The sequence below is a fragment of the Hordeum vulgare genome, chromosome 2H (genome assembly GCF_904849725.1).
Source record: "Hordeum vulgare subsp. vulgare chromosome 2H, MorexV3_pseudomolecules_assembly, whole genome shotgun sequence".
Lineage (NCBI taxonomy): Eukaryota > Viridiplantae > Streptophyta > Magnoliopsida > Poales > Poaceae > Hordeum > Hordeum vulgare.
The window spans coordinates 154,483,590-154,507,743 of NC_058519.1; the positions used below are offsets into that span (position 1 = coordinate 154,483,590).

Consider the following 24,154-nt stretch of genomic DNA (forward strand, 5'->3'; position numbering starts at 1 on the left):
AACAGATATATTCCTATTAGATTCTCCCATTTTATGTGAAAAATACTAATTACATATTATTATTTGTAGGCTTAGAAGCATTAATGTGTCAATTTGACTTTGATTGTGATTGTTTTGAATGGATAATGACTTTCTTGTAGTTTTCATTAGGCAATAGGAACCGTTGTTGTAATGAGAAACAACCTATAAATATTTAAAGTCTGTAAATTAAAGAAATGAAACAAAATGCACCTGCTGACAAAAGATTTATTTTATAGCAGTTTGCAAATAACTGAAGACTTGGCAATAAAGATAGAGGGGCAAACTTTATTGATCCGTGTCTTTATTTTATATTTCTGTGGCAACGCACGGGTATTGTTTTAGTCCTTTAGTACGTGTACCATCATTGTTTCAAAGCATGCAGCGGTAGTTGCGACGTGCGAGGCATGAGCGGTGACCGGCCGGTGCGGCACTGGCCGAGCGAGGGCCGGTGGTTGCAAAAGCGCGCGAGAGAGGTTACCATGGGGCACCCGTTAAAACCGCCTCACCAAACGCTAGCCGCCGAGGACATTTCTGGAATTCCGGGCTGCGGGCCGGGCTAGAAAGGCTGGCGGAGCATGTCGGGTTATTTAACCGGACAGTGCTGCCACCCTCTTCTCTGCCTCCTCTCCACTCTCCACTCTCTCTGCTCTCCACCGAGTGAGCACGAACAGAACAGAGCGAGGAGGTTGCCGCAGTCAGCCTCTCACTCTCCCTTTCCGCGGCTGGTGCTTCGACCTCGGCGCTAGCAGCCATGGCCGCGCTGAGGAGTGGTTCGGCCGTGGCCTTGGCGGCTCTGGTGGCGGCGGCGATGTGGGCCGGGATGGCGTCGGCAGCCGTGTACGAGGTGGGCGACAAGGTCGGGTGGACCATCATGGGCAGCCCCAACTACACCGCCTGGGCCGCCTCCAAGAAGTTCAGCGTCGGCGACACCGTTGGTACGCCTCTAGCCTCCCTCGCACCTCACGGTCGAGCGCTCTGCTCCTCTCGTTATGACACCGCTGCGATTTTCCTTCCAGTTTCCGGGGTATAATGAAAAGAAGAAACCCCCGAGAACCCTCGTACCTGCAGTTCTGTCTATAAACGGCTGTGTGCTGGTCAGAGCTTCTTAGAAATCTTCACCTGCGCTTGCGCTTAGGTTAAATTTATAATTCGGGCGGGGGTGCACGAGCATACGATTGTAGTAGCTTGCAGAAGTTCACACGAGCGAGAGCCACAGACCATCTTGCGGTGTCCTGGCAATCTACCAGACCCTGCCACCACTCCGACACTCTTTTAGAAGGTGGAAGCGGGCCCGAGCTCCCTCTTCTGAACTACTACAAGCAGTAGGATTATTTTACAGAATTCGCCGGCGGAGAGAAACACGACACGGCATGGCCACTAGTCCCAGAAGTACTCTAGCACCAGGCCACCGCTCGCTCCTTGTGCGGCGTAGAAGGCACTGGGCGTCCGGCGTCGTTATCCATCTCTAGCCCCTTGGCTTTTGCCGCGCGAGAGCACCCAGCGCATCGCTTGACGTACGGTCGCGACCTCAGGATAGGCGCATGGCATGCAGCTGGCCTGGCTTCACGGCCGGCAGTGCTATCCACTGTATTTTGGCGGCCGTGCGCTCCCCGTGGTCGCTGTGATTCAGTGCGGCGCGACCGCCGCGCACGACGTGACTTCAGTCAAAGCTTTCATTAATTCACTCCTCGGTGGTACACGCTACTACTCCGTGTGTGTGTGGATATCAACACCCTACTACGAAATTGCTGTATACAAAAGAGAGAAATAGAAAACCTACTTCCTCCGTTCCATAATTAAAGACTTTTTTCTTCAAAAAAGCGTACTACTAAGACGGAGGGAGTACGCACATGATAACGTGTGAAGTTTCGGATTTTTTGGTTACTATAGTGCCTAGATGTATGGAATAGAGTAGCTCGTCATTTTGTGGTTATTGACGGTGTAGCATGGATAACCCACAACCTAGCAGAGGCTGCTGTGACCGGTGCGCATTGCATAAACTCTGGCGGGAGAACCTCTGTCGACAAAGGCTGAGATATTCCCCCACAACGTGACGCGGAGCTTTCCCCCCACGTAGAGTGGTCCGCGCAGCGCAGGGTCCCTGGCCTGGCTGTTTCGGCGCTTTTCGCAACGTGACCGGTGCGGGTGCGCAGTACTCGTCGTGGTGGGCGACGCGTCCGGTACTGCAATGCAAGGCCGCAACTGCATCCGTTCCGGCACTAGATGGGCCTCGCAGCAGTACAACACGCATAGGGCGTTGCACAACACAAGACCAACCACCGCCCAGCCTGACCGAGCACCAACCTAACCTGACCCCGCAAGAACGGGCCCGTCGCCGCAGCTTTTCCGTCTGCCTTTTTCCAGCTTTCATGCCATGTCTGGCTCGTCCTCCTGCCACGCGCGTTCTGTTTTTCTCTTCGTGTCCTGCTATGTGTGTTGCTGTGCGCTTGGCATTGGCAGCTTGCTTGTGGCCGGATCCAACTCCTGCTGCTGTTTGTCTTCAGTTACCACTGAAAAGTGCGGCCGGCTACGGGCTACCTTATGTCAGCGTGCACGCACTCGAGACAGACTATTTCTTCTCCAAGCAAAAAAAACACAAGATCATTTCCGATTTCCGAAAGAACATGCTCGTGCTACCGGTAGTAGACACACACACCATCACTGTCCTCGTCCGTGCGGATACGTGAGGTGTGTCTCGAAAGTGAGGATCGGTTTTGTTAAAGCGTGAAACAAGGCGTGCTTTACCAAATCCCATACCCATAATGCTGTTTTTTTTAGCCCTGAAGAGCCCGTTTTGCTATGTTGCTTAAGATGGGTTTTCCTGCTTTCATTTGCTCTGGAATGGAAGGCACTTTTGCTATTTTCGCAGCACACCGACCGAATAAAGCTGCAGCCAACAGAAAGTATACTGTGCTGTGCTAGTGTGCTGCCTTTCCAAGCCTTATTACCGTTTCCCTTTTGCATTCAGTGATCAAAACCTCTTGAATCTATCATGTGCCATGGGGCAGAAGAATTTATTACACTTCATGTAGATTCTAAAAAGTTTAGCAATTTTTGTTTCTGCGCACAATTAAATTATCACGTTTTGGAGGGTAAAAATCCGTCTAGTCGTGCCATCTACCAACTAGGCAAACATTTTGCACATCATCAAGATTCAAAGATGGTTCACATCCTCCCGCAAAAAAGAAAAAAAAGATGGTTCACATCAATATGGACTAGCATCCTTTGATTGTTCCTTGTTCCACTCTCCATCACCCATTCACCAACGGGGCACTTCCTCTGTGGACCATCATCTCCCTCGAGTCCAAGCTAGCCAGGGACCATGTTTATTCTTGTTCCTCTCCCGATCTGCCGGAAACCCCTTTTGCAACTTGTCAAATTATGTTCGGAACTTGTTGCCAGCTCGCCATGATGCATGCGCTCTCATTGCTGGCTGGCTGGGTGGTTGGTAGCTCTCAGTGGCCCGAGAGGAATGACGACATGTATGCCATCTTTAGAGAGCACTCGTAGCATCAGAGAACCACAAAACCTATATAGCTATGGCCCATCCAGGAAGAGGGGGGGGGGGGGGGGGGGGGGGGGGGGGGGGGTCTATGATTGCCACCGTGTATGATAGGTTGCCGGGTCAAGCGATTATGTTTGCAATTTTGATATGTGGATTCCAGGTTGAGGTGTGATCATGAGCTGTAAAGTTAGCATGGTGATCATATTATTTGTTCCACTGGAGATGCCACTCACGTTATACTTGCTCTGGGTTTCAACGTGTTCAGCCCTTAAGTGGTCCTAGATCGAATATATCTATGTGGCGCACCAGCTGATCCGATTTGTGTTTGCTAAACCAAGATGGATATCTTTCAGAAAATTATTCAGCTCGCTGTTGTAGTGAGAGTGATTTGTAGCCGTCTGGAATGGATGTAGAATTGCAGATAGGTGGACTGTTGGGAGATGATTGTGAGTGAGTGGGTTGGTACGATACTTTAGAGCAAGTAGAATAGTAGAGGCGGTTGCCGGCTGTAAGCTCATGCCATGTCACCTATAGCCCATCTTATAGCTAACATGTACAATAATTGGTTAGAAGAGTGTACTACTTATTTATTATATGACCCACCTTTCATTCTCACAAAGTGCCTAGGAGCACGTGTTAGAGCTGACTCTTAGCTAAGAGCCCGCTTACCTTTTCTCCTCTTCTCTCTCCTCCAACTAAACAAAAATATACTACTTTATTTCTTATAGCCAGCTGACTCAGCTCTATTGTACTTGCTCTTATGATATGAAATACACCTGATCGTTCATGTGCTTCCTCAACAACCTCCAAAAAATACAGAAATCCTTCCATGAGAGTGTTCATCATGCTGTCGCGCATTAGATTTATCATATGCATGGCCTGAACAGTTTAACAAACAACATGCCGATTTCGATCGATTAAATAACTGGCGCAAATGATTGTTGTTTCCATTATCGTGTTGATGTCGGATTAGTTTACCCCTGTGATGATTAGAGTATTAACTTGTCACTTTGCCTGGAAAAATTGCCGCAGTGTTCACCTACAACAAGCAGTTCCACAACGTGATCGCGGTGAGCAAGGCGGACTACAAGAACTGCGACGTGACGAAGCCCAAGGCCACATGGTCCACGGGCAAGGACTCCGTCGTCCTCAACACCACCGGCCACCACTACTTCCTCTGCGGCTTCCCGGGCCACTGCGCCATCGGGCAGAAGGTCGACGTCCGCGTGCTCTCCTCTGCTGCCCCTTCCACCGCCCCCGCCATGGCGCCCGCCCCGGCAGCCGCGGGTGGTGGCTCAGCCGGCCGCGCCGCCGCAGCGCCCTCGCCGCGCGCCAACGCCGCGCCGGCCGTCAGCAGCTCCATCGCCGTGACGATCGCCGCGTCCGTGCTGTCCTTGGCCGCGGCCGGCCTAAGCCTGCTCTAGTCCGAAAGCTTGCCGGCCGAGGATGGATGGCGCCATGTGAGTTGCGAGCTTGCGTTTGTCGCCGTATGAGTAATCTGGTCATCTGGATCCTGTGTTGTTTACTGTTTTGCCGGTTTTGTATGCCATTGCCATACTCTTCTCCGTGGATCTTGGTCTGGTTTGGGGATTTGTTTGTGCCGGTTGTCATCGGCTTAGTTTAATCAATCAATTGAGCACTCTCTTATGCTTAGTCTTTACTGTTGAAGACCACATGCCCTGCAGGCTGGAGAGTAAACTGAAGATGTAAAATACAGTACTCATCTGAGACACAATCATTGAGGGCATCAGTGGATTAGGATTATTTTTTTCTGAGAGGCACTGGATTAGGATTCAGAAACATGCTGTGCACTAGCGATCAATTCACTTTTTTTTCTGAACAACAGATCAATTCACCCGCAAGGCTATTCAGAACAAATGGATCTTTAAGAGGAAGACGGACGCTGACATTCTCACCCGTAGCAATGCTTAAGTCCGTCAGAATCATGTTAGCAATAGCTGCATTTTTTGATTATGAAATCTGGCAGATGGATGTCAAAACGGCGTTCCTTAAAGGTTTCCTTAAGGAAGAATTGTATATGATGCAACCCGAAGGTTTTGTCGATCCTAAGAATGCTAACAAGGTGTGCAAGCTCCAGCGATCCATTTATGGACTGGTGCAAGCATCTCGGAGTTGGAATAAACGCTTTGATGAGGTGATCAAAGCATTTGGGTTTATACAAGTGGTTGGAGAATCTTGTATTTACAAGAAAGTGAGTGGGAGCTCTGTGACGTTTCTAATATTATATGTGGATGACATATTGTTGATTGGAAACAACGTAGAGTTTTTGGAGAGCATAAAGGATTACTTGAATAAAAGTTTCTCTATGAAGGACCTAGAAGAAGCTGCTTACATTCTAGGCATTAAGATCTATAGGGATAGATCAAAACGCCTGATAGGACTTTCACAAAGCACATACCTTGATAAAGTTTTGAAGAGGTTCAAAATGGAACAGTCCAAGAAGGGGTTCTTGCCAGTTTTACAAGGTACGAGATTGAGTAAGACTCAGTGCCTAGCAACTGATGAGGATAGCGAGCATATGCGCTCCGTCCCCTATGCTTCAGCCATAGGTTCTATCATGTATGCAATGTTGTGCACTAGACCGGACGTTAGCCTGGCCATAAGTATGGCAGGTAGGTTCCAGAGTAATCCAGGAGTGGATCACTGGACAGCAGTCAAGAATATCCAGAAGTACCTGAAAAGGACTAAGGAGATGTTTCTCGTGTATGGAGGTGACGAAGAGCTCGCCGTAAAAGGTTACGTCGATGCAAGCTTTGACACAGATCCGGACGACTCTAAGTCGCAAACCGGATACGTATTTATTCTTAATGGGGGTGCGGTAAGCTGGTGCAGTTCCAAGCAAAGCGTCGTAGCAGATTCTACATGTGAAGCAGAGTACATGGCTGCCTCGGAGGCAGCTAAGGAGGGTGTCTGGATGAAGCAGTTCATGACGGATCTTGGAGTGGTGCCAAGCGCACTGAATCCAATAACCTTGTTTTGTGACAACACGGGTGCCATTGCCTTAGCAAAGGAACCACGGTTCCACAAGAAGTACAGACACATCAAACGACGCTTCAACCTCATCCGCGACTACGTCGAAGGAGAGGACGTAAATATATGCAAAGTGCACACGGATCTGAATGTAGCAGACCCGCTGACTAAACCTCTTCCACGGCCTAGCATGATCAACACCAGAACTGTATGGGTGTTAGATTTATTACAATGTAATTCGCATGATGATGTGAGGGCTAGATTATTGACTCTAGTGCAAGTGGGAGACTGTTGGAATTATGCCCTAGAGGCAATAATAAATATAGTTATTATTATAATTCATGTATCAAGATAATCGTTTGTTGTCCATGCTATAATTGTATTGAATGAAGACTCATTTACATGTGTGGATACATAGACAAAACACTGTCCCTAGCAAGCCTCTAGTTGGCTAGCCAGTTGATCAAAGATAGTCAGTGTCTTCTGATTATGAACAAGGTGTTGTTGCTTGATAACTGGATCACGTCATTAGGAGAATCACGTGATGGACCAGACCCAAACTAATAGACGTAGCATGTTGATCGTGTCATTTTGTTGCTACTGTTTTCTGCGTGTCAAGTATTTGTTCCTATGACCATGAGATCATATAACTCACTAACACCGGAGGCATACTTTGTGTGTATCAAACGTCGCAACGTAACTGGGTGACTATAAAGATGCTCTACAGGTATCTCCGAAGGTGTTCGTTGAGTTAGTATGGATCAAGACTAGGATTTGTCACTCCGTGTGGCGGAGAGGTATCTCGGGGCCCACTCGGTAATACAACATCACACACAAGCCTTGCAAGCAATGTGACTTAGTGTAAGTTGCGGGATCTTGTATTACGGAACGAGTAAAGAGACTTGCCGGTAAACGAGATTGAAATAGGTATGCGGATACTGACGATCGAATCTCGGGCAAGTAACATACCGAAGGACAAAGGGAATGACATACGGGATTATATGAATCCTTGGCACTGAGGTTCAAACGATAAGATCTTCGTAGAATATGTAGGATCCAATATGGGCATCCAGGTCCCGCTATTGGATATTGACCGAGGAGTCTCTCGGGTCATGTCTACATAGTTCTCGAACCCGCAGGGTTTGCACACTTAAGGTTCGACGTTGTTTTATGCGTATTTGAGTTATATGGTTGGTTACCGAATGTTGTTCGGAGTCCCGGATGAGATCACGGACGTCACGAGGGTTTCCAGAATGGTCCGGGAACAAAGATTGATATATAGGATGACCTCATTTGATTACCGGAAGGTTTTCGGAGTTATTGGGAATGTACCGGGAATGACGAATGGGTTCCGGGAGTTCACCGGGGGGGCGGGGGGGGGGGGGGGGGGGGCAACCCACCCCGTGGAAGCCCATAGGCCTTAGGGGTGGCACACCAGCCCTTAGTGGGCTGGTGGGACAGCCCAAGAAGGTCCTATGCGCCATAGGAAGAAAATCAAAGAGAAAAGAAAAAAAAAGGAGGAGGTGGGAAAGGAAAGGACTCCACCCACCAAACCAAGTAGGACTCGGTTTGGGGGGGGAGACCTTCCCCCCTTGGCTCGGCCGACCCCCTTGGGGCTCCTTGAGCCCCAAGGCAAGTCCCCCCCTCTCCCACCTATATATACGGAGGTTTTAGGCCTTATTTGAGACGACGTTTTCATGGCAGCCCGACCACATACCTCCACGGTTTTTCCTCTAGATTGCGTTTCTGCGGAGCTCGGGCGGAGCCCTGCTGAGACAAGATCATCACCAACCTCCGGAGCGCCGTCACGCTGCCGGAGAACTCTTCTACCTCTCCGTCTCTCTTGCTGGATCAAGAAGGCCGAGATCATCGTCGAGCTGTACGTGTGCTGAACGCGGAGGTGCCGTCCGTTCGGCACTAGATCGTGGGACTGATCGCGGGACGGTTCGTAGGGCGGGTCGAGGGACGTGAGGACGTTCCACTACATCAACCGCGTTCACTAACGCTTCTGCTGTATGGTCTACAAGGATACGTAGATCACACATCCCCTCTCGTAGATGGACATCACCATGATAGGTCTTCGTGCGCGTAGGAAATTTTTTGTTTCCCATGCGACGTTCCCCAACAAATTCTGCAAAAGACTGTCAATAGGTCTAGAAAGAATTGGTCTACGAAGCTCGATGATGCATTGTGGGTTTATAGAACTGCTTATAAGAATCCCATGGGCATGTCTACAAAATGGTTTACGGTAAAGCATGTCATTTACCTCTTGAGCTAGAGCATAAGGCTTATTGGGCAATCAAAGAGCTCAACTTTGATTTCAAACTTGCTGGTGAGAAGAGGTTATTTGATATTAGCTCGCTTGATGAATGGAGAGCTCAGGCATATGAAAATGCTAAGTTGTTTAAAGAAAAGGTTAAGAGGTCGCATGAGAAAAGGATACAAAATCATGAGTTCAATATAGGTGATTATGTCTTGCTATATAATTCTCGTTTAAGACTTTTTGCACGCAAGCTTCTCTCTAAATGGGAAGGTCCTTACATTGTTGAGGAAGTATATCGTTCCGGTGCCATCAAGATCAACAACACGGAAGGTAATTTTCCGAGAGTGGTAAATGGGCAAAGAATCAAGCATTATATCTCAGGTACTCCCATAAATGTTGAAAGCAATATTATCAATACCATAACTCCGGAGGAGTACATAAGGGATATTTATCAGCCTGTTTCAGACTCTGAAAATGAAGAGGTATGTGATTCGGTAAATAAACCGACTCCAAAACTTTTCCAGTAGTAATTTTTCTCCGTTTTGGAATTTTTAGAAAAATAGAAAATTTTAAAGTAGTTCGGAAAGCGCACGAGGAGGCGACAATCCTGCCAGGCGCGGGCCACCCCCCTGGCCGCGCCTGGGGGGCTTGTGACCACCTCGTGTGCCTCCCAGCCTCTGTTTTTTTACGGAGTACTCCTTCTGGTCGGGAAAAAATCATTATATATTCTCCCAAAAGGTATGACCCTCGTATCATGCAATTTTCCTCTGTTTTTGTTTCGAGACTGTTTCTGCCGCAGATTTAGAGCAAGATGTCATCTCAAGAATATGTAGGGGAGAACGATCTCCCTCAAGTCTATGAAGAAGTAAATGTTGATCTGAAAAGAATGGAGGTCATGGAGGCCAAGGAAAGGCTACCAAAAGAAACTAAGGCCAAAAGTAAGGAGAAGAATCCGACGTTGGACGAAGGGCAATCTGCGCTCAACAAGGAAGAAGCTGAGGAGAAGGATTTTCTTCAACCCTACCTCCACCTTTTACCTACATCCTTGATCGTGCCCTTGAGGTTATGTGAAATAACTCGTGTTCGTAATACTTATCTCACTCGTGAAGTTGTTTTGCTGGAGAAACATATCACAAAGCTCCAAGGTATAAATCAAAGATTGATGGCCCTCTTGGAATCAAAAGACAAGGCAGCTCCACCACCATCACCTTCAAAGGAAGACAATTAAGCACGGGTATGGGCATTCCCCTTGGCTTGTGCCAAGCTTGGGGGAGTTGCCCCGGTATCGTATCACCATCACATCTTCTGCCTTTACCTTTTCTTAGTTCGATCCTTTTTGTTTTTATGTTTCTCTTGTAGAATAAAATTCTTAGTGTTTTAGGCTTGAGTTTTGCTTTGTGTCGCCCCCGATGTATTCGAGTTCGTGAGTCATATAATAAAGAGTGTTTTAGTTAAGGGCCTTGCTTCTTGCCATGATCTAAAGAAAAGACTGATAAAAGAAAAAAAGCATGAAAGATCATGTAATGATCTTATGCGAAGTGATGGCTCCACATATAAAAAGAATGTTGATTGAAACTTGTTGTGGGTGGACAAACATAGACCTTGGTGATTGTTGCAATTAATAGGAAGTAATAAAGAAGGAGTGGTTCACATACACATATATCATCTTTGACATCGTCTATGATCGTGAACACTCATTAAACTTTTGCATGCTTAGAAGTAGATGTTGGACAAGGAAGACAACATAATGAATTATGTTTGCTTGGTTCTGAACAATGACTATATGACTAGATATCCCTTAGCATGTGACGATTTCTTCCACCCCATATCAGCCAAAACTTCCGCACCAAGTAGAGATACTACTTGTGCATCCATAAACCTTCAACCCAGTTTTGCCATGAGAGTCCATCATACCTACCTCTGGATTGAATAAGATCCCTCAAGTAAGTTGTCATCGGTGCAAGCAATAAAAATTGCTCCCTAAATATTTATGATCTATTAGTGTGTGGAAAATAAGCTTTGTGCGAACCTGTGATGAGGAAGACATAAAAGCGACAGACTGCATAATAAAGTTCTTTATCACAGGAGGCAATATAAAGTGACATTCCTTCACACTAAGAGGACACACATCCAAACCCCAAAAGCGCAGGACAACCTCTGCTTTCCTCTGCGAAGGGCCTATCTTGTACCTTTACTTTTTGCCCTAGAAAGAGTCATGGTGATCTACACCAATTCCTTATTTCGCCTTTGTCTTGGCTAACGTCATATGCTAGTGAAAGATCTATATTCATATGTCAACTTGGAAGTAAGTATTCATAAATTATTATTGTTGACATTACCCTTGAGATAAATAGTTGGGAGGCGAAACTATAAGCCCCTATCTTTCTCTGTGTCCGACTGAAACTTTGATCTCATGAGTACCACGTGAGTTGTAGCAATTGTAGAAAACGAAAGGATGATTGAGTATGTGGATTTGCTTTACAAGCTCTTATTTGACTCTTTCCGATGTTATGATAAATTGCAATTGCTTCAATGACTAAAGACTATTGGTTGTTAATTCTCAATAAGGTTCTTGATCCATACTTTACTTTGTGAAGGAATTATCACTTTAGCATAAGAGATGATATGATGATATTGGTCTTCTAATTATGATCATGATGCCTGCATGTCCGGATCTTGTTTTGTCGACACCTCTCTCTCTAAACATGTGGGCATATTTATTGATCCCGGTTTCCGCTTGAGGACAAGCGAAGTCTAAGCTTGGGGGAGTTGATACGTCCATTTTGCATCATGCTTTTATGTTGATATTTATCGCTTTATGGGCTGTTATTACACTTCACGATACAATACTTATGCCTTTTCTCTCTTATTTTACAAGGTTTACATGAAGAGGGAGAATGCCAACAGCTGGAATTCTGGCCTCAAAAAGGAGCAAGTTTGAGATACCTATTCTGCGCAACTCCAAAAGCCGTGAAAATCAACGAGGAATTATTTTGGAATTTATAAAAAATACCGCGCAGAAGAAGTACCAGAGGGGAGCCACCAGGAGGCCACAAGCCTGCTAGGCGCGGCCTATCCCCCTGGCCGCACCTAGGGGGCTTGTGGCCTCCCTGTTGGCCCTCTCGCTCCCCTCTTTTGCTTTAAGGATGGTTTCGTTCCAGAAAAAATCAAGAGGAGGCTTTTGGGAGGAATCGCCGCCGCCACGAGGCTGAACTTGAGCAGAACCAATCTAGAGCTCCGGCAGGGTCATCCTGCCAGGGAAACTTCCCTCCCGGAGGGAGAAATCGTTGCCATCGTCATCAGCAACACTCCTCTCATCGGAGGGGACTCATCACCATCAACATCTTCATCAGCACCATCTCATCTCCAAACCCTAGTTCATCTCTTGTAACCAATCTCCGTCTCGCGACTCCGATTGGTACTTGTAAGGTTGCTAGTAGTGTTAATTACTCTTTGTAGTTGATGCTAGTTGGATTACTCGCTGGAAGATTATATGTTCAGATCCTTGATGGTATTCAATACCTCTCTGGTCATGAATATAATTATTCTTTGTGAGTAGTCACTTTTGTTCCTGAGGACATGGGATAAGTCATGCTATAAGTAGTCGTGTGAATTTGGTATTCGTTCGATATTTTGATGCGTTGTATGTTTTTCCTCTAGTGGTGTTATGTGAACGTCGAGTACATAACACTTCACCATTATTTGGGCCTAGAGGAAGGCATTGGGAAGTAATAAGTAGATGATGGGTTGCTAGAGTGACAGAAGCTTAAACCCTAGTTTATGCATTGCTTCGTAAGGGGCTGATTTGGATCCACTAGTTTAATGCTATGGTTAGACTTTGTCTTCATTCTTCTTTCGTAGTTGCGGATTCTTGCGAGAGGGGTTAATCATAAGTGGGAGGTTTGTCCAAGTAAGGGAAGCACCCAAGCACAGGTCCACCCACGTATCAAACTATCAAAGTAGCGAACGCGAATCATATGAACATGATGAAAACTAGCTTGACAGAAATTCCCATGTTTCCTCGGGAGCACTTTACCTCCTATAAGAGTTTGTCCAGGCTTGTCCCTTGCTACAAAAGGGATTGGGACACTTTGCTGCACCTTTGTTACTATTGTTACTTGCTACTTGCTACGAATCATCTTATCACACAACTATCTGTTACCGATAATTTCAGTGCTTGCAGAGAATACCTTGCTGAAATCCACTTGTGAGATCCTTGTGCTCCTCGTTGGGTTCGACACTCTTACTTATCGAAAGGAATACGATAGATCCCCTACACTTGTGGGTCACCAGTGATGCATGAGGGTTCCGCCATTCCTTCTTGAAGGGCGTCGATTCTTCCCATCCTCTGTTTCACATCGCGTCCCAGAGGACCCTAGGCCATGTCCGGGCAGCGGTGTTGGTGTCGCATTCCTTCTTGGAGCTATTGTTTATGTACGTGGCACACCTGAGCCATGGTAAGTGATGGGACAAAGAAAGAGGGCACAATGGCGGCGGTTCATCTATGCTTGCCGAATTGCCATTGTTGGCATTTATTTCTTCTTCTTTTTTGTTTTGGGCTTGATGTGTTGTTCGCCCCAACAATTATCGTGTGATTGATGGTCGATGCTTTATAATATAAAATGGGGACCCTATTTCGTGAACTAGCGATCAATTCACTTTGACCTATCAGTACTAGCCCCACACCATCCTAAAAAAACACTAGTCCTACACTCCTACGGGCCTATTCGGATGGAGGCCGGACAAGCAGCTCTCGTTTTCTTCTTCTTTCGATTAAGGCATATCATTAATTTAAAATGTTAGGCATATCATTAATTTAAAATGTTGATTCAAGCGGATACGAAGCATGATGAGTAATATATGACATTTGTATAAACTAAGATGCATATAGCCAAATAGTAACAACTCACAGCCCAGAAAAGGCTGACATATCAGCAACATGTAACGTCTAAGATCCAGTCATATCCTTATTTTGGCGCGAGGGCCTTGCTAGGGATAGAAACGCATCTCGTTGTTTCACAAGGATGGATATCGTTACAAGTACCTGTACTGAAAAGATGAGTATAAAGAGTTGGCTTACACTCGCCACAAGCTACATCAGAGTGAGTACAATACATACAATCACCATGAAGAAGAGCAGGGTCCGACTACGGACGAAAAAAAATGATAAAACAACGACGTCCATCCTTGCTATCCCAGGCTGTCGGCCTGGAACCCATCCTAGATTGATGATGAAGAAGAAGAAACTCCAAATGAACAATCAACGTGCTCGCGTCAAGTAACCCTTTACATGTACCTGCAACTGGTGTTGTAGTAATCTGTGAGCCATAGGGACTCAGCAATCTCATTTCCAAAGGTATCAAGACTAGCAAAGCTTAATGGGTGAGGTAAGGTTAAGTGGTGAGGTTGGAGCATTAAGCATTTATTTGAGGTGGCTAACTTACGAGTACAAGAATGAGAGAGGGAAGATCTACGCACAGCCGACGTGAACTACTCATGATCAAATGAATGATCCTAAACCCCTACTTACATCAGACATTGTTGGAAATATGCCCTAGAGGCAATAATAAATTAGTTATTATTATATTTCTTAGTTCATGATAATCGTTTATTATCCATGCTATAATTGTATTGATTGGAAACACAATACTTGTGTGGATACATAGACAAAACACTGTCCCTAGTAAGCCTCTAGTTGACTAGCTCGTTGTTCAAAGATGGTCAAGGTTTCCTGGCCATAGGCAAGTGTTGTCACTTGATAACAGGATCACATCATTAGGAGAATCATGTGATGGACTAGACCCAAACTAATAGACGTAGCATGTTGATCGTGTCATTTTGTTGCTACTGTTTTCTGCGTGTCAAGTATTTGTTCCTATGACCATGAGATCATATAACTCACGAACACCGAAGGAATGCTTTGTGTGTATCAAACGTCGCAACGTAACTGGGGGACTATAAAGATGATCTACAGGTATCTCCGAAGGTGTTCGTTGAGTTAGTATGGATCAAGACTGGGATTTGTCACTCCGTATGACGGGGAGGTATCTCGGGGCCCACTCGGTAATACAACATCACACACAAGCCTTGCAAGCAATGTAACTTAGTGTAAGTTGCGGGATCTTGTATTACGGAACGAGTAAAGAGACTTGCCGGTGAACGAGATTGAAATAGGTATGCGGATACTGACGATCGAATCTCGGGCAAGTAACATACCGAAGGACAAAGGGAATGACATACGGGATTACACGAATCCTTGACACTGAGGTTCAAACGATAAGATCTTCGTAGAATGTGTAGGATCCAATATGGGCATCCAGGTCCCGCTATTGGATATTGACCGAGGAGTCTCTCTGGTCATGTCTACATAGTTCTCGAACCCGTAGGGTCTGCACACTTAAGGTTTGACGTTGTTTTATGCGTATTTGAGTTATATGGTTGGTTACCGAATGTTGTTCGGAGTCCCGGATGAGATCACGGACGTCACGAGGGTTTCCGGAATGGTCCGGAAACGAAGATTGATATATAGGATGACCTCATTTGGTTACCGGAAGGTTTTCGTGCATTACCGGAAAAGTTTCGGGCTCATCGGTAGTGTACCGGGAGTGCCGGGAGGGGTGCCGGGGACCATCGGGAGGGGTGTCACGCCCCAAGGGGTCTCATGGGCTATGGGAAGAGATAAACCAGCCCCTAGTGGGCTGGAATAAGTTCCCACTAAGGCCCATAAGGTTTGAGAAGGAAAAAACACAAGGTGGAAAGAGTTTCCAAGTGGGAAGGTGGAATCCTACTCCAAGTAGGATTGGAGTAGGACTCCTCCACCTCCAATTTCGGCCAAACCTTTAGGTTTTGAGGCTGCCTCGTCCCCTCCCTCCCACCTATATATACGGAGGTTTTAGGGCTGATTTGAGACGACTTTTCTCACGGCTGCCCGACCACATACCTCCATAGTTTTTCCTCTAGATCGCGTTTCTGCGGAGCTCGGGCGGAGCCCTGCTGAGACAAGATCATCACCAACCTCCGGAGCGTCGTCACGCTGCCGGAGAACTCTTCTACCTCTCTGTCTCTCTTGCTGGATCAAGAAGGCCGAGATCATCGTCGAGCTGTACGTGTGCTGAACGCGGAGGTGCCGTCCGTTCGGTACTAGATCGTGGGACCGATCGCGGGATTGTTCGCGGGGCGGATCGAGGGACGTGAGGACGTTCCACTACATCAACCGCGTTCTCTAACGCTTCTGCTGTACGATCTACAAGGGTACGTAGATCACTCATCCCCTCTCGTAGATGGACATCACCATGATAGGTCTTCGTGCGCGTAGGAAATTTTTGTTTCCCATGCGACGTTCCCCAACAGTGGCATCATGAGCTAGGTTCATGCGTAGATGTCTTCTCGAGTAGAACACAAAAGGTTTTGTGGGCGGTGATGTGCGTTTTGCTGCCCTCCTTAGTCTTCTCTTGATTCCGCGGTATTGTTGGATTGAAGCGGCTTGGACCGACATTACTCGTACGCTTACGAGAGACTGGTTTCATCGTTACGAGTAACCCCCTTTGCTCAAAGATGACTGGCAAGTGCCGGCTTATCCAACTTTAGTTGAATCGGATTTGACCGAGGAGGTCCTTGGATGAGGTTAAATAGCAACTCATATATCTCCGTTGTGGTGTTTGCGTAAGTAAGATGCGATCCTACTAGATACCCTTGGTCACCACGTAAAACATGCAACAACAAAATTAGAGGACGTCTAACTTGTTTTTGCAGGGTATGATTGTGATATGATGTGGCCAACGATGTGATGTGATATATTGGATGTATGAGATGATCATGTTGTAATAGAAATATCGACTTGCACGTCGATGGTACGGCAACCGGCAGGAGCCATAGGGTTGTCTTTATACTAACATATGTGCTTGCAGATGCGTTTACTATTTTGCTAGGCTGTAGCTTTAGTAGTGATAGCATAAGTAGCACGACAACCACGATGGCAACACGTTGATGGATGATCATGGTGTGGCGCCGGTGACAAGAAGATCGTGCCGGTGCTTTGGTGATGGAGATCAAGAAGCACGTGATGATGGCCATATCATGTCACTTATGAATTGCATGTGATGTTAATCCTTTTATGCACCTTATTTTGCTTAGAACGACGGTAGCATTATGAGGTGATCTCTCACTAAAATTTCAAGACGAAATTGTGTTCTCCCCGACTGTGCACCGTTGCGACAGTTCTTCGTTTCGAGACACCACGTGATGATCGGGTGTGGTAGACTCAACGTTCACATACAACGGGTGCAAAACAGTTGCACACGCGGAACACTCGGGTTAAGCTTGACAAGCCTAGCATGTGCAGACATGGCCTCGGAACACATGAGACCGAAAGGTCGAGCATGAATCGTATAGTTGATATGATTAGCATAGGGATGCTTACCACTGAAACTATTCTCGACTCACGTGATGATCGGACTTGAGATAGCGGATTTGGATCATGTACCACTCAAATGACTAGAGAGATGTACTTTTTGAGTGGGAGTTCTTAAGTAATATGATTAATTGAACTAATTGTCATGAACATAGTCTAATGGTCTTTGCGAATTACGATGTAACTTGCGCTATAGCTCTACTGTTTTTATATGTTCCTAGAGAAAATTTAGTTGAAAATTGATAGTAGCAACCTTTGCAGACTGAGTCTGTAAAACCGAGGATTGTCCTCGTTGCTACGCAGAAGGCTTATGTCCTTAATGCACCACTCGGTGTGCTGCACCTCGAGCGTCGTCTGTGGATGCTATGAACATCCGACATACACATTACTGATGACTACACGATAGTTCAGTGCAAGATACTTGATGGCTTAGAAGCAAGGCGCCGAAAACGTTGTAAAACGTCACGGAACATAAGTGATGTTCCGAAGAGATGCAATTGTGATTTCATGCTTGTGCCCTTGTTAAGAGGTACTAGACCTCCAACAAGATTCTTTGACCACAAAGTAAAGGAGAAAAGCTCAATCGTTGAGCATGTGCTCAGATTGTCTGAGTACGACAATCACTTGAATCAAGTGGGAGCTAATCTTTCAGATGAGATAGTGATGGTTCTCCAAAAGTCACTGCCACCAAGCTTTGAGAGCTTCGTGATGAACTATGACATATCAAGGATAGATACAATGATCCTTGAGCGATTCGCGACGTTTGACACTGCGAAAGTAGAAATCAAGAAGGAGCATCAATAGTTGATGGTTTGGAAAACCACTAAGTTTCAAGAAAGGCGAGGGCTAGAAGGGATACTTCGTGAAATGGCAAAACAGTTGCTGCGCTAATGAAGAGACCCAGGATTAAACCCAAACCCGAGACTAAGTGCTTCTGTAATAAGGGGAACAGTCACTAAGGCGGAGCAACTCTAGATACTTGGTAGATAAGAAGGCTGGCAAAAGTCGAAAGAAGTATATTTGATATACATAATGTTGATGTGTACTTTACTAGTACTCCTAGTAGCATGAGGGTATTGGATACCGGTTCGGTTGCTAAGTGATTAGTAACGCGAAATGAAAGCTACGACATAAACAGAGACTAGCTAAAGGCGAGGTGACGATACGTGTTGGAAGTGTTTCCAAGGTTGATATGATCAAACGTCGCACGCTCCCTCTACCATCGGGATTGGTGTTGAACCTAAATAATTGTTATTTGGTGCTTGCGTTAGGCATGAACATGATTGGATCGTGTTTATTGCAATACGATTATTCATTCAAAGAGAATAATGGTTACTCTATTTGCTTGAATAATCACCTTCAATGGTTTATTGAATCTCGATTGTAGTGTTACACATTGGTGTCAAAAGATACGAGTTAAATGATGATAGTACCACTTACTTGTGGCACTGCCGCTTGAGTCATGTTAGTATGAATTGCATGAAGAGGCTCCATGCTGATGGATCTTTACTCACCTGATTTCGAATCACTAGTGACATGCAAATCATACCACATGAGCAAGGCCTTGTTTTCATTGAGATGAAACAAGATAGTAACTTGTTGGAAGTGATACATTTTGATGTATGCAGTCCAGTGAGTGCTGAGGCACGCAGTGGATATCATTATGTTCTTACTTCACTGACGACTTGAGTAGATACAGGAGTATTTACTTAATGAATCACAAGTCTGAAATATTGAAAAGTTCAATTCTGTTTCAGAGTGAAGTTCGTCGTAACAAGAGGATGAACTGTCTACGATATGATCATAGAAATGAATATCTGAGTTACGAGTTTTTGGTACACAGTTAAGACAATGTGGAAATTGTTTCACAGTTCATGCCACCTGGAACATCATGGTGTGATGATGTGTCTGAACGTCATACCACGCACTATTTAGTATGGTGCATGATGTGATGTATCTTATCGAATTACCACTATCGTTTATGGGTTATGCATTAGAGACAACCACATTCACTTTAAATAGGGCACCGCGTATTTCCGTTGAGATGACACAGTATAGACTGAGGTTTAGAGAAATCTAAACTGTCGTTTCTTGAAAGTTTGGGGCTTCGAAACTTATGTGAAAAAGGTTTTAGTCTGATAAGCTCGAACCCAAAGCGGATAAATGCATCTTCATAGGATATCCAAAACAGTTGGGTACATCTCCTATCTCAGATCCGTAAGCAAAGTGTTTGTTTCTAGAAAAGGATCCTTTCTCGAGAAAAGGTTTATCTCGAAAGAATTGAGTGGGAGGGTAGTAGAACTTGATGAGGTTATTGAACCATCACTTCAACCAGTGTGTAGCAGGGCGTAGGAAGTTGTTCCTGTGGCGCCTACACCAATTGAAGTGGAAGCTGATGATGGTGATCATTGAGCTTCGAATCAAGTTACTACAAACCTCGTAGGTCGACAAGGTCGCGTACTGCTGCAGAGTAGTACGGTAACCCTGTCTTGGAGGTCATGTTGTTGAGCAACAGTGAACCTACGAGTTATGGAGAAAGCGATGGTGGGCCCAGATTCCGACAAATGGCTGGAAGCCATGAAATCCGAGAGAGGATCCATGTATGAAACCAAAGTGTAGACTTTGGTAGAACTACTTGATGGTCATGGGACTATTGGGTAAAATGGATCTTTAAAAGAAGACAGACGATGATGGTGATAAGTCACTATTAAGAAAAGCTGACTTGTCGCAAAGATGTTTTCGACAAGATCAAACAGTTGACTATGATGAGACTTTCTCACTCGTAGCGATGCTAAAGGTCTGTTAGAATTATGTTAGTTGTTGATGCATTATTTATGAAATATTGCACGTAGGATGTCAAAACATTGTTTTCTCGACGGTTTCCTTGAGCAAACATTGTATGTGATACAACGAGAAGGTTTTGTCGATCCTAAAGATACTAGCAAGTATGCAAGCTCCAGTGATCCTTCAATGGACTGGTGCAAGCATCTCGGAGTTGGAATATACACTTTGATGAGATGATCAAAGATTTTGGGTGTGTACAAGGTTTATGAGAAACTTGTATTTCCAAAGAAGTGAGTAGGAGCACTATAGAATTTCTGATAGGTATATGTGGTTGACATATTGTGGATCAGAAGTAACGTAGAATTTCTGTAAAGCATACAAGATTGTTTGAAAGAAGTTTTCAAAGGAGTACCTGGATTACGCTACTTGAACATTGAGCATCAAAGATCTATGGAGATAGATCGAAAACGCTTAATAGAAGTTTCAACAAGATGCATGCCTTGACAAGTTTTTGAAAGAGTTCAAAATAGATCAGCAAAGAAGGAGTTCTTGGTTGCGTTGTGAGGTGTGAATTTGAGTAAGACTCAAAACCCGACCACGGCAGAATAAAGAGAATAGACGAAGGTCGTCTTCTATGCCTTAGCCGTAGAATCTAAAGTATGCCATGCTGTGTACCGCACCTAATGTGTGCCTTGACTCAAAGTCTGTTGAGGGTACAGAGAGTCATCCATGATTGAATCACTAGCAGCGGTCAAAATTTATCCTTAGTAACTAATGGACTAAGGAATTTTTCTTGATTATGGAGGTGGTTGAAGAGTTCGTCGTAAAGGGTTACGTCGATGTAAGCTTTGACACTAATCCAAATAACTATGAGTAGTGAAACGGATTCGTATAGTAGAGTAGATATTTGGAGCATTTCCGAATAGCATGTAGTAGCAGCATCTATAAGATGACATAAAGATTTGTAAAGAACGCACGGATCTGAAAGTTTCAGAACCGTTGACTAAAACCTCTCTCACGAGCAAGACGTGATCAGACCCCATAACTATATGGGTGTTGGATTCGTTGGAATCACATGGTGATGTGAACTAGATTATTGACTCTAGTGCAAGTGGGAGACTGTTGGAAATATGCCCTAGAGGCAATAATAAATTAGTTATTATTATATTTCTTAGTTCATGATAATCGTTTATTATCCATGCTATAATTGTATTGATTGGAAACACAATACTTGTGTGGATACATAGACAAAACACTGTCCCTAGTAAGCCTCTAGTTGACTAGCTCGTTGTTCAAAGATGGTCAAGGTTTCCTGGCCATAGGCAAGTGTTGTCACTTGATAACAGGATCACATCATTAGGAGAATCATGTGATGGACTAGACCCAAACTAATAGACGTAGCATGTTGATCGTGTCATTTTGTTGCTACTGTTTTCTGCGTGTCAAGTATTTGTTCCTATGACCATGAGATCATATAACTCACGAACACCGAAGGAATGCTTTGTGTGTATCAAACGTCGCAACGTAACTGGGGGACTATAAAGATGATCTACAGGTATCTCCGAAGGTGTTCGTTGAGTTAGTATGGATCAAGACTGGGATTTGTCACTCCGTATGACGGGGAGGTATCTCGGGGCCCACTCGGTAATACAACATCACACACAAGCCTTGCAAGCAATGTAACTTAGTGTAAGTTGCGGGATCTTGTATTACGGAACGAGTAAAGAGACTTGCCGGTGAACGAGATTGAAATAGGTATGCGGATACTGACGATCGAATCTCGGGCAAGTAACATACCGAAGGACAAAGGGAATGACATACGGGATTACACGAATCCTTGACACTGAGGTTCAAACGATAAGATCTTCGTAGAATGTGTAGGATCCAATATGGGCATCCAGGTCCCGCTATTGGATATTGACCGAGGAGTCTCTCTGGTCATGTCTACATAGTTCTCGAACCCGCAGGGTCTGCACACTTAAGGTTCGACGTTGTTTTATGCGTATTTGAGTTATATGGTTGGTTACCGAATGTTGTTCGGAGTCCCGGATGAGATCACGGACGTCACGAGGGTTTCCGGAATGGTCCGGAAACGAAGATTGATATATAGGATGACCTCATTTGGTTACCGGAAGGTTTTCGTGCATTACCGGAAAAGTTTCGGGCTCATCGGTAGTGTACCGGGAGTGCCGGGAGGGGTGCCGGGGACCATCGGGAGGGGTGTCACGCCCCAAGGGGTCTCATGGGCTATGGGAAGAGATAAACCAGCCCCTAGTGGGCGGGAATAAGTTCCCACTAAGGCCCATAAGGTTTGAGAAGGAAAAAACACAAGGTGGAAAGAGTTTCCAAGTGGGAAGGTGGAATCCTACTCCAAGTAGGATTGGAGTAGGACTCCCCCACCTCCAATTTCGGCCAAACCTTTAGGTTTTGAGGCTGCCTCGTCCCCTCCCTCCCACCTATATATACGGAGGTTTTAGGGCTGATTTGAGACGACTTTTCTCACGGCTGCCCGACCACATACCTCCATAGTTTTTCCTCTAGATCGCGTTTCTGCGGAGCTCGGGCGGAGCCCTGCTGAGACAAGATCATCACCAACCTCCGGAGCGCCGTCACGCTGCCGGAGAACTCTTCTACCTCTCCGTCTCTCTTGCTGGATCAAGAAGGCCGAGATCATCGTCGAGCTGTACGTGTGCTGAACGCGGAGGTGCCGTCCGTTCGGTACTAGATCGTGGGACCGATCGCGGGATTGTTCGCGGGGCGGATCGAGGGACGTGAGGACGTTCCACTACATCAACCGCGTTCTCTAACGCTTCTGCTGTACGATCTACAAGGGTACGTAGATCACTCATCCCCTCTCGTAGATGGACATCACCATGATAGGTCTTCGTGCGCGTAGGAAATTTTTGTTTCCCATGCGACGTTCCCCAACAGACATAACCCCACCGTGTCCTCGATCGGAGAAGGAGCTCATGAAAGAGACAATCACGGTTACACACTCAGTTAGCAAGGTTTATTTAAGTTAACTTCAAGTTATCTAGAACCAGATGTTAAGCAAAGTTTCCACGTTGCCACATAACTGCGGGCACGACTTTCCGAAAGATTTAACCCTGTAGGGGTGCTCCAACTAGTCCATCACAAACTACAACACGCTGCGTAGGAATGACCTCGATCAGGGAAACCCGTGATCTCCTCGGGTTCCTATTGGAAAACCTCAACCTCGAGATAACCCAAAGCATCCTCGGATTCCCTCGCACAAGACGCTCGAGAAAGGTAAAACAAGTCCAGCAAGGCCACCCGACGTGTCGACGATCCCGATAGGAGTCGCGTATCTCGTTCTCAGGACAAGACGGATTGTTGAAACTGCCGGTAGGCCAAACATAGAGTTGCCCCTGGCAGCCACCGGCGGTTGATTGGTTGGACCAACACTCATGAGGAGCACTGGCCCCGGGGTTGATTAATTATCCACGGGTGCCAGCGGGTCCCTATGCTATTTATTAGTTATTAGGCAAATGTAGTACCAAAGTTGGGCTTTGCCAGACGAGTTTTATCCCAAAATGAAAATCTAGGGGGTCCCCATAACAACCCCAGGCATGTTAGGTGCGCTCATTTATGGAACATAACACCGGTAGTCGAAACTAAGGCGACAAAGGTGGAACAAAACACCAGGCTAGAAAGGCCGAGCCTTCCACCTTTTATCAAGTATATAGGTGCATTAAATTAATTAGCAATAATATGGTGATATAACAAGGAACCCATATTATCACATGGAAGAAACTGCACTTGCAACTAGCAATGCTAGCCAATGGTTAAGCAAGCGGTAACATAGCCAATTAGTGATTTGCTAGGTTATGATCAGGTTGAAGGTTTCATGGCAATCTTGAGAGGCTGATATTTAACACGTGGTAGGCAGCGATACATAACGATCGAAACGAAACAACTAGCATGACAATGATAGTAATGGTATCTAGGAAAATGATCATCTTACCTGAGATCCCACTTGGAAGAAGAACGACTCGTGAAGCAGACGAACCGACGTAGTCAAACGGATCCTCACATTCCGACACGCTTGCGGAACTCTATCGAGACGAAGCAAACCAGAATATAATCAACACACGATATTCACCACGGCACATGCACACTATGATGCAACACATATGATGCATGAACAGTTTAAAATATG

The 24,154-nt window shown here is 45.6% G+C and overlaps 1 protein-coding gene across 1 annotated transcript; it reads left to right on the forward strand.

Annotated features, from left to right (window-relative positions):
• The first annotated feature begins 615 nt into the window (after nucleotides 1–615).
• On the forward strand, nucleotides 616–5,301 carry LOC123425634 (mavicyanin-like). The gene is made up of 2 exons (XM_045109331.1): nucleotides 616–956; nucleotides 4,559–5,301. Exons 1-2 carry the CDS (start codon nucleotides 773–775, stop codon nucleotides 4,948–4,950), a joined length of 576 nt encoding a protein of 191 aa, XP_044965266.1. The 5' UTR covers nucleotides 616–772; the 3' UTR covers nucleotides 4,951–5,301.
• Nucleotides 5,302–24,154: the final 18,853 nt, after the last annotated feature.

Bases quoted from the DNA above. Each gene is read 5' to 3' on its own strand.
- LOC123425634 (XM_045109331.1), top strand. From the start codon at position 773: ATGGCCGCGCTGAGGAGTGGTTCGGCCGTGGCCTTGGCGGCTCTGGTG. The intron at 957-4,558 runs GTACGCCTCTAG...AAATTGCCGCAG, and splicing joins CAGCGTCGGCGACACCGTTG to TGTTCACCTACAACAAGCAG.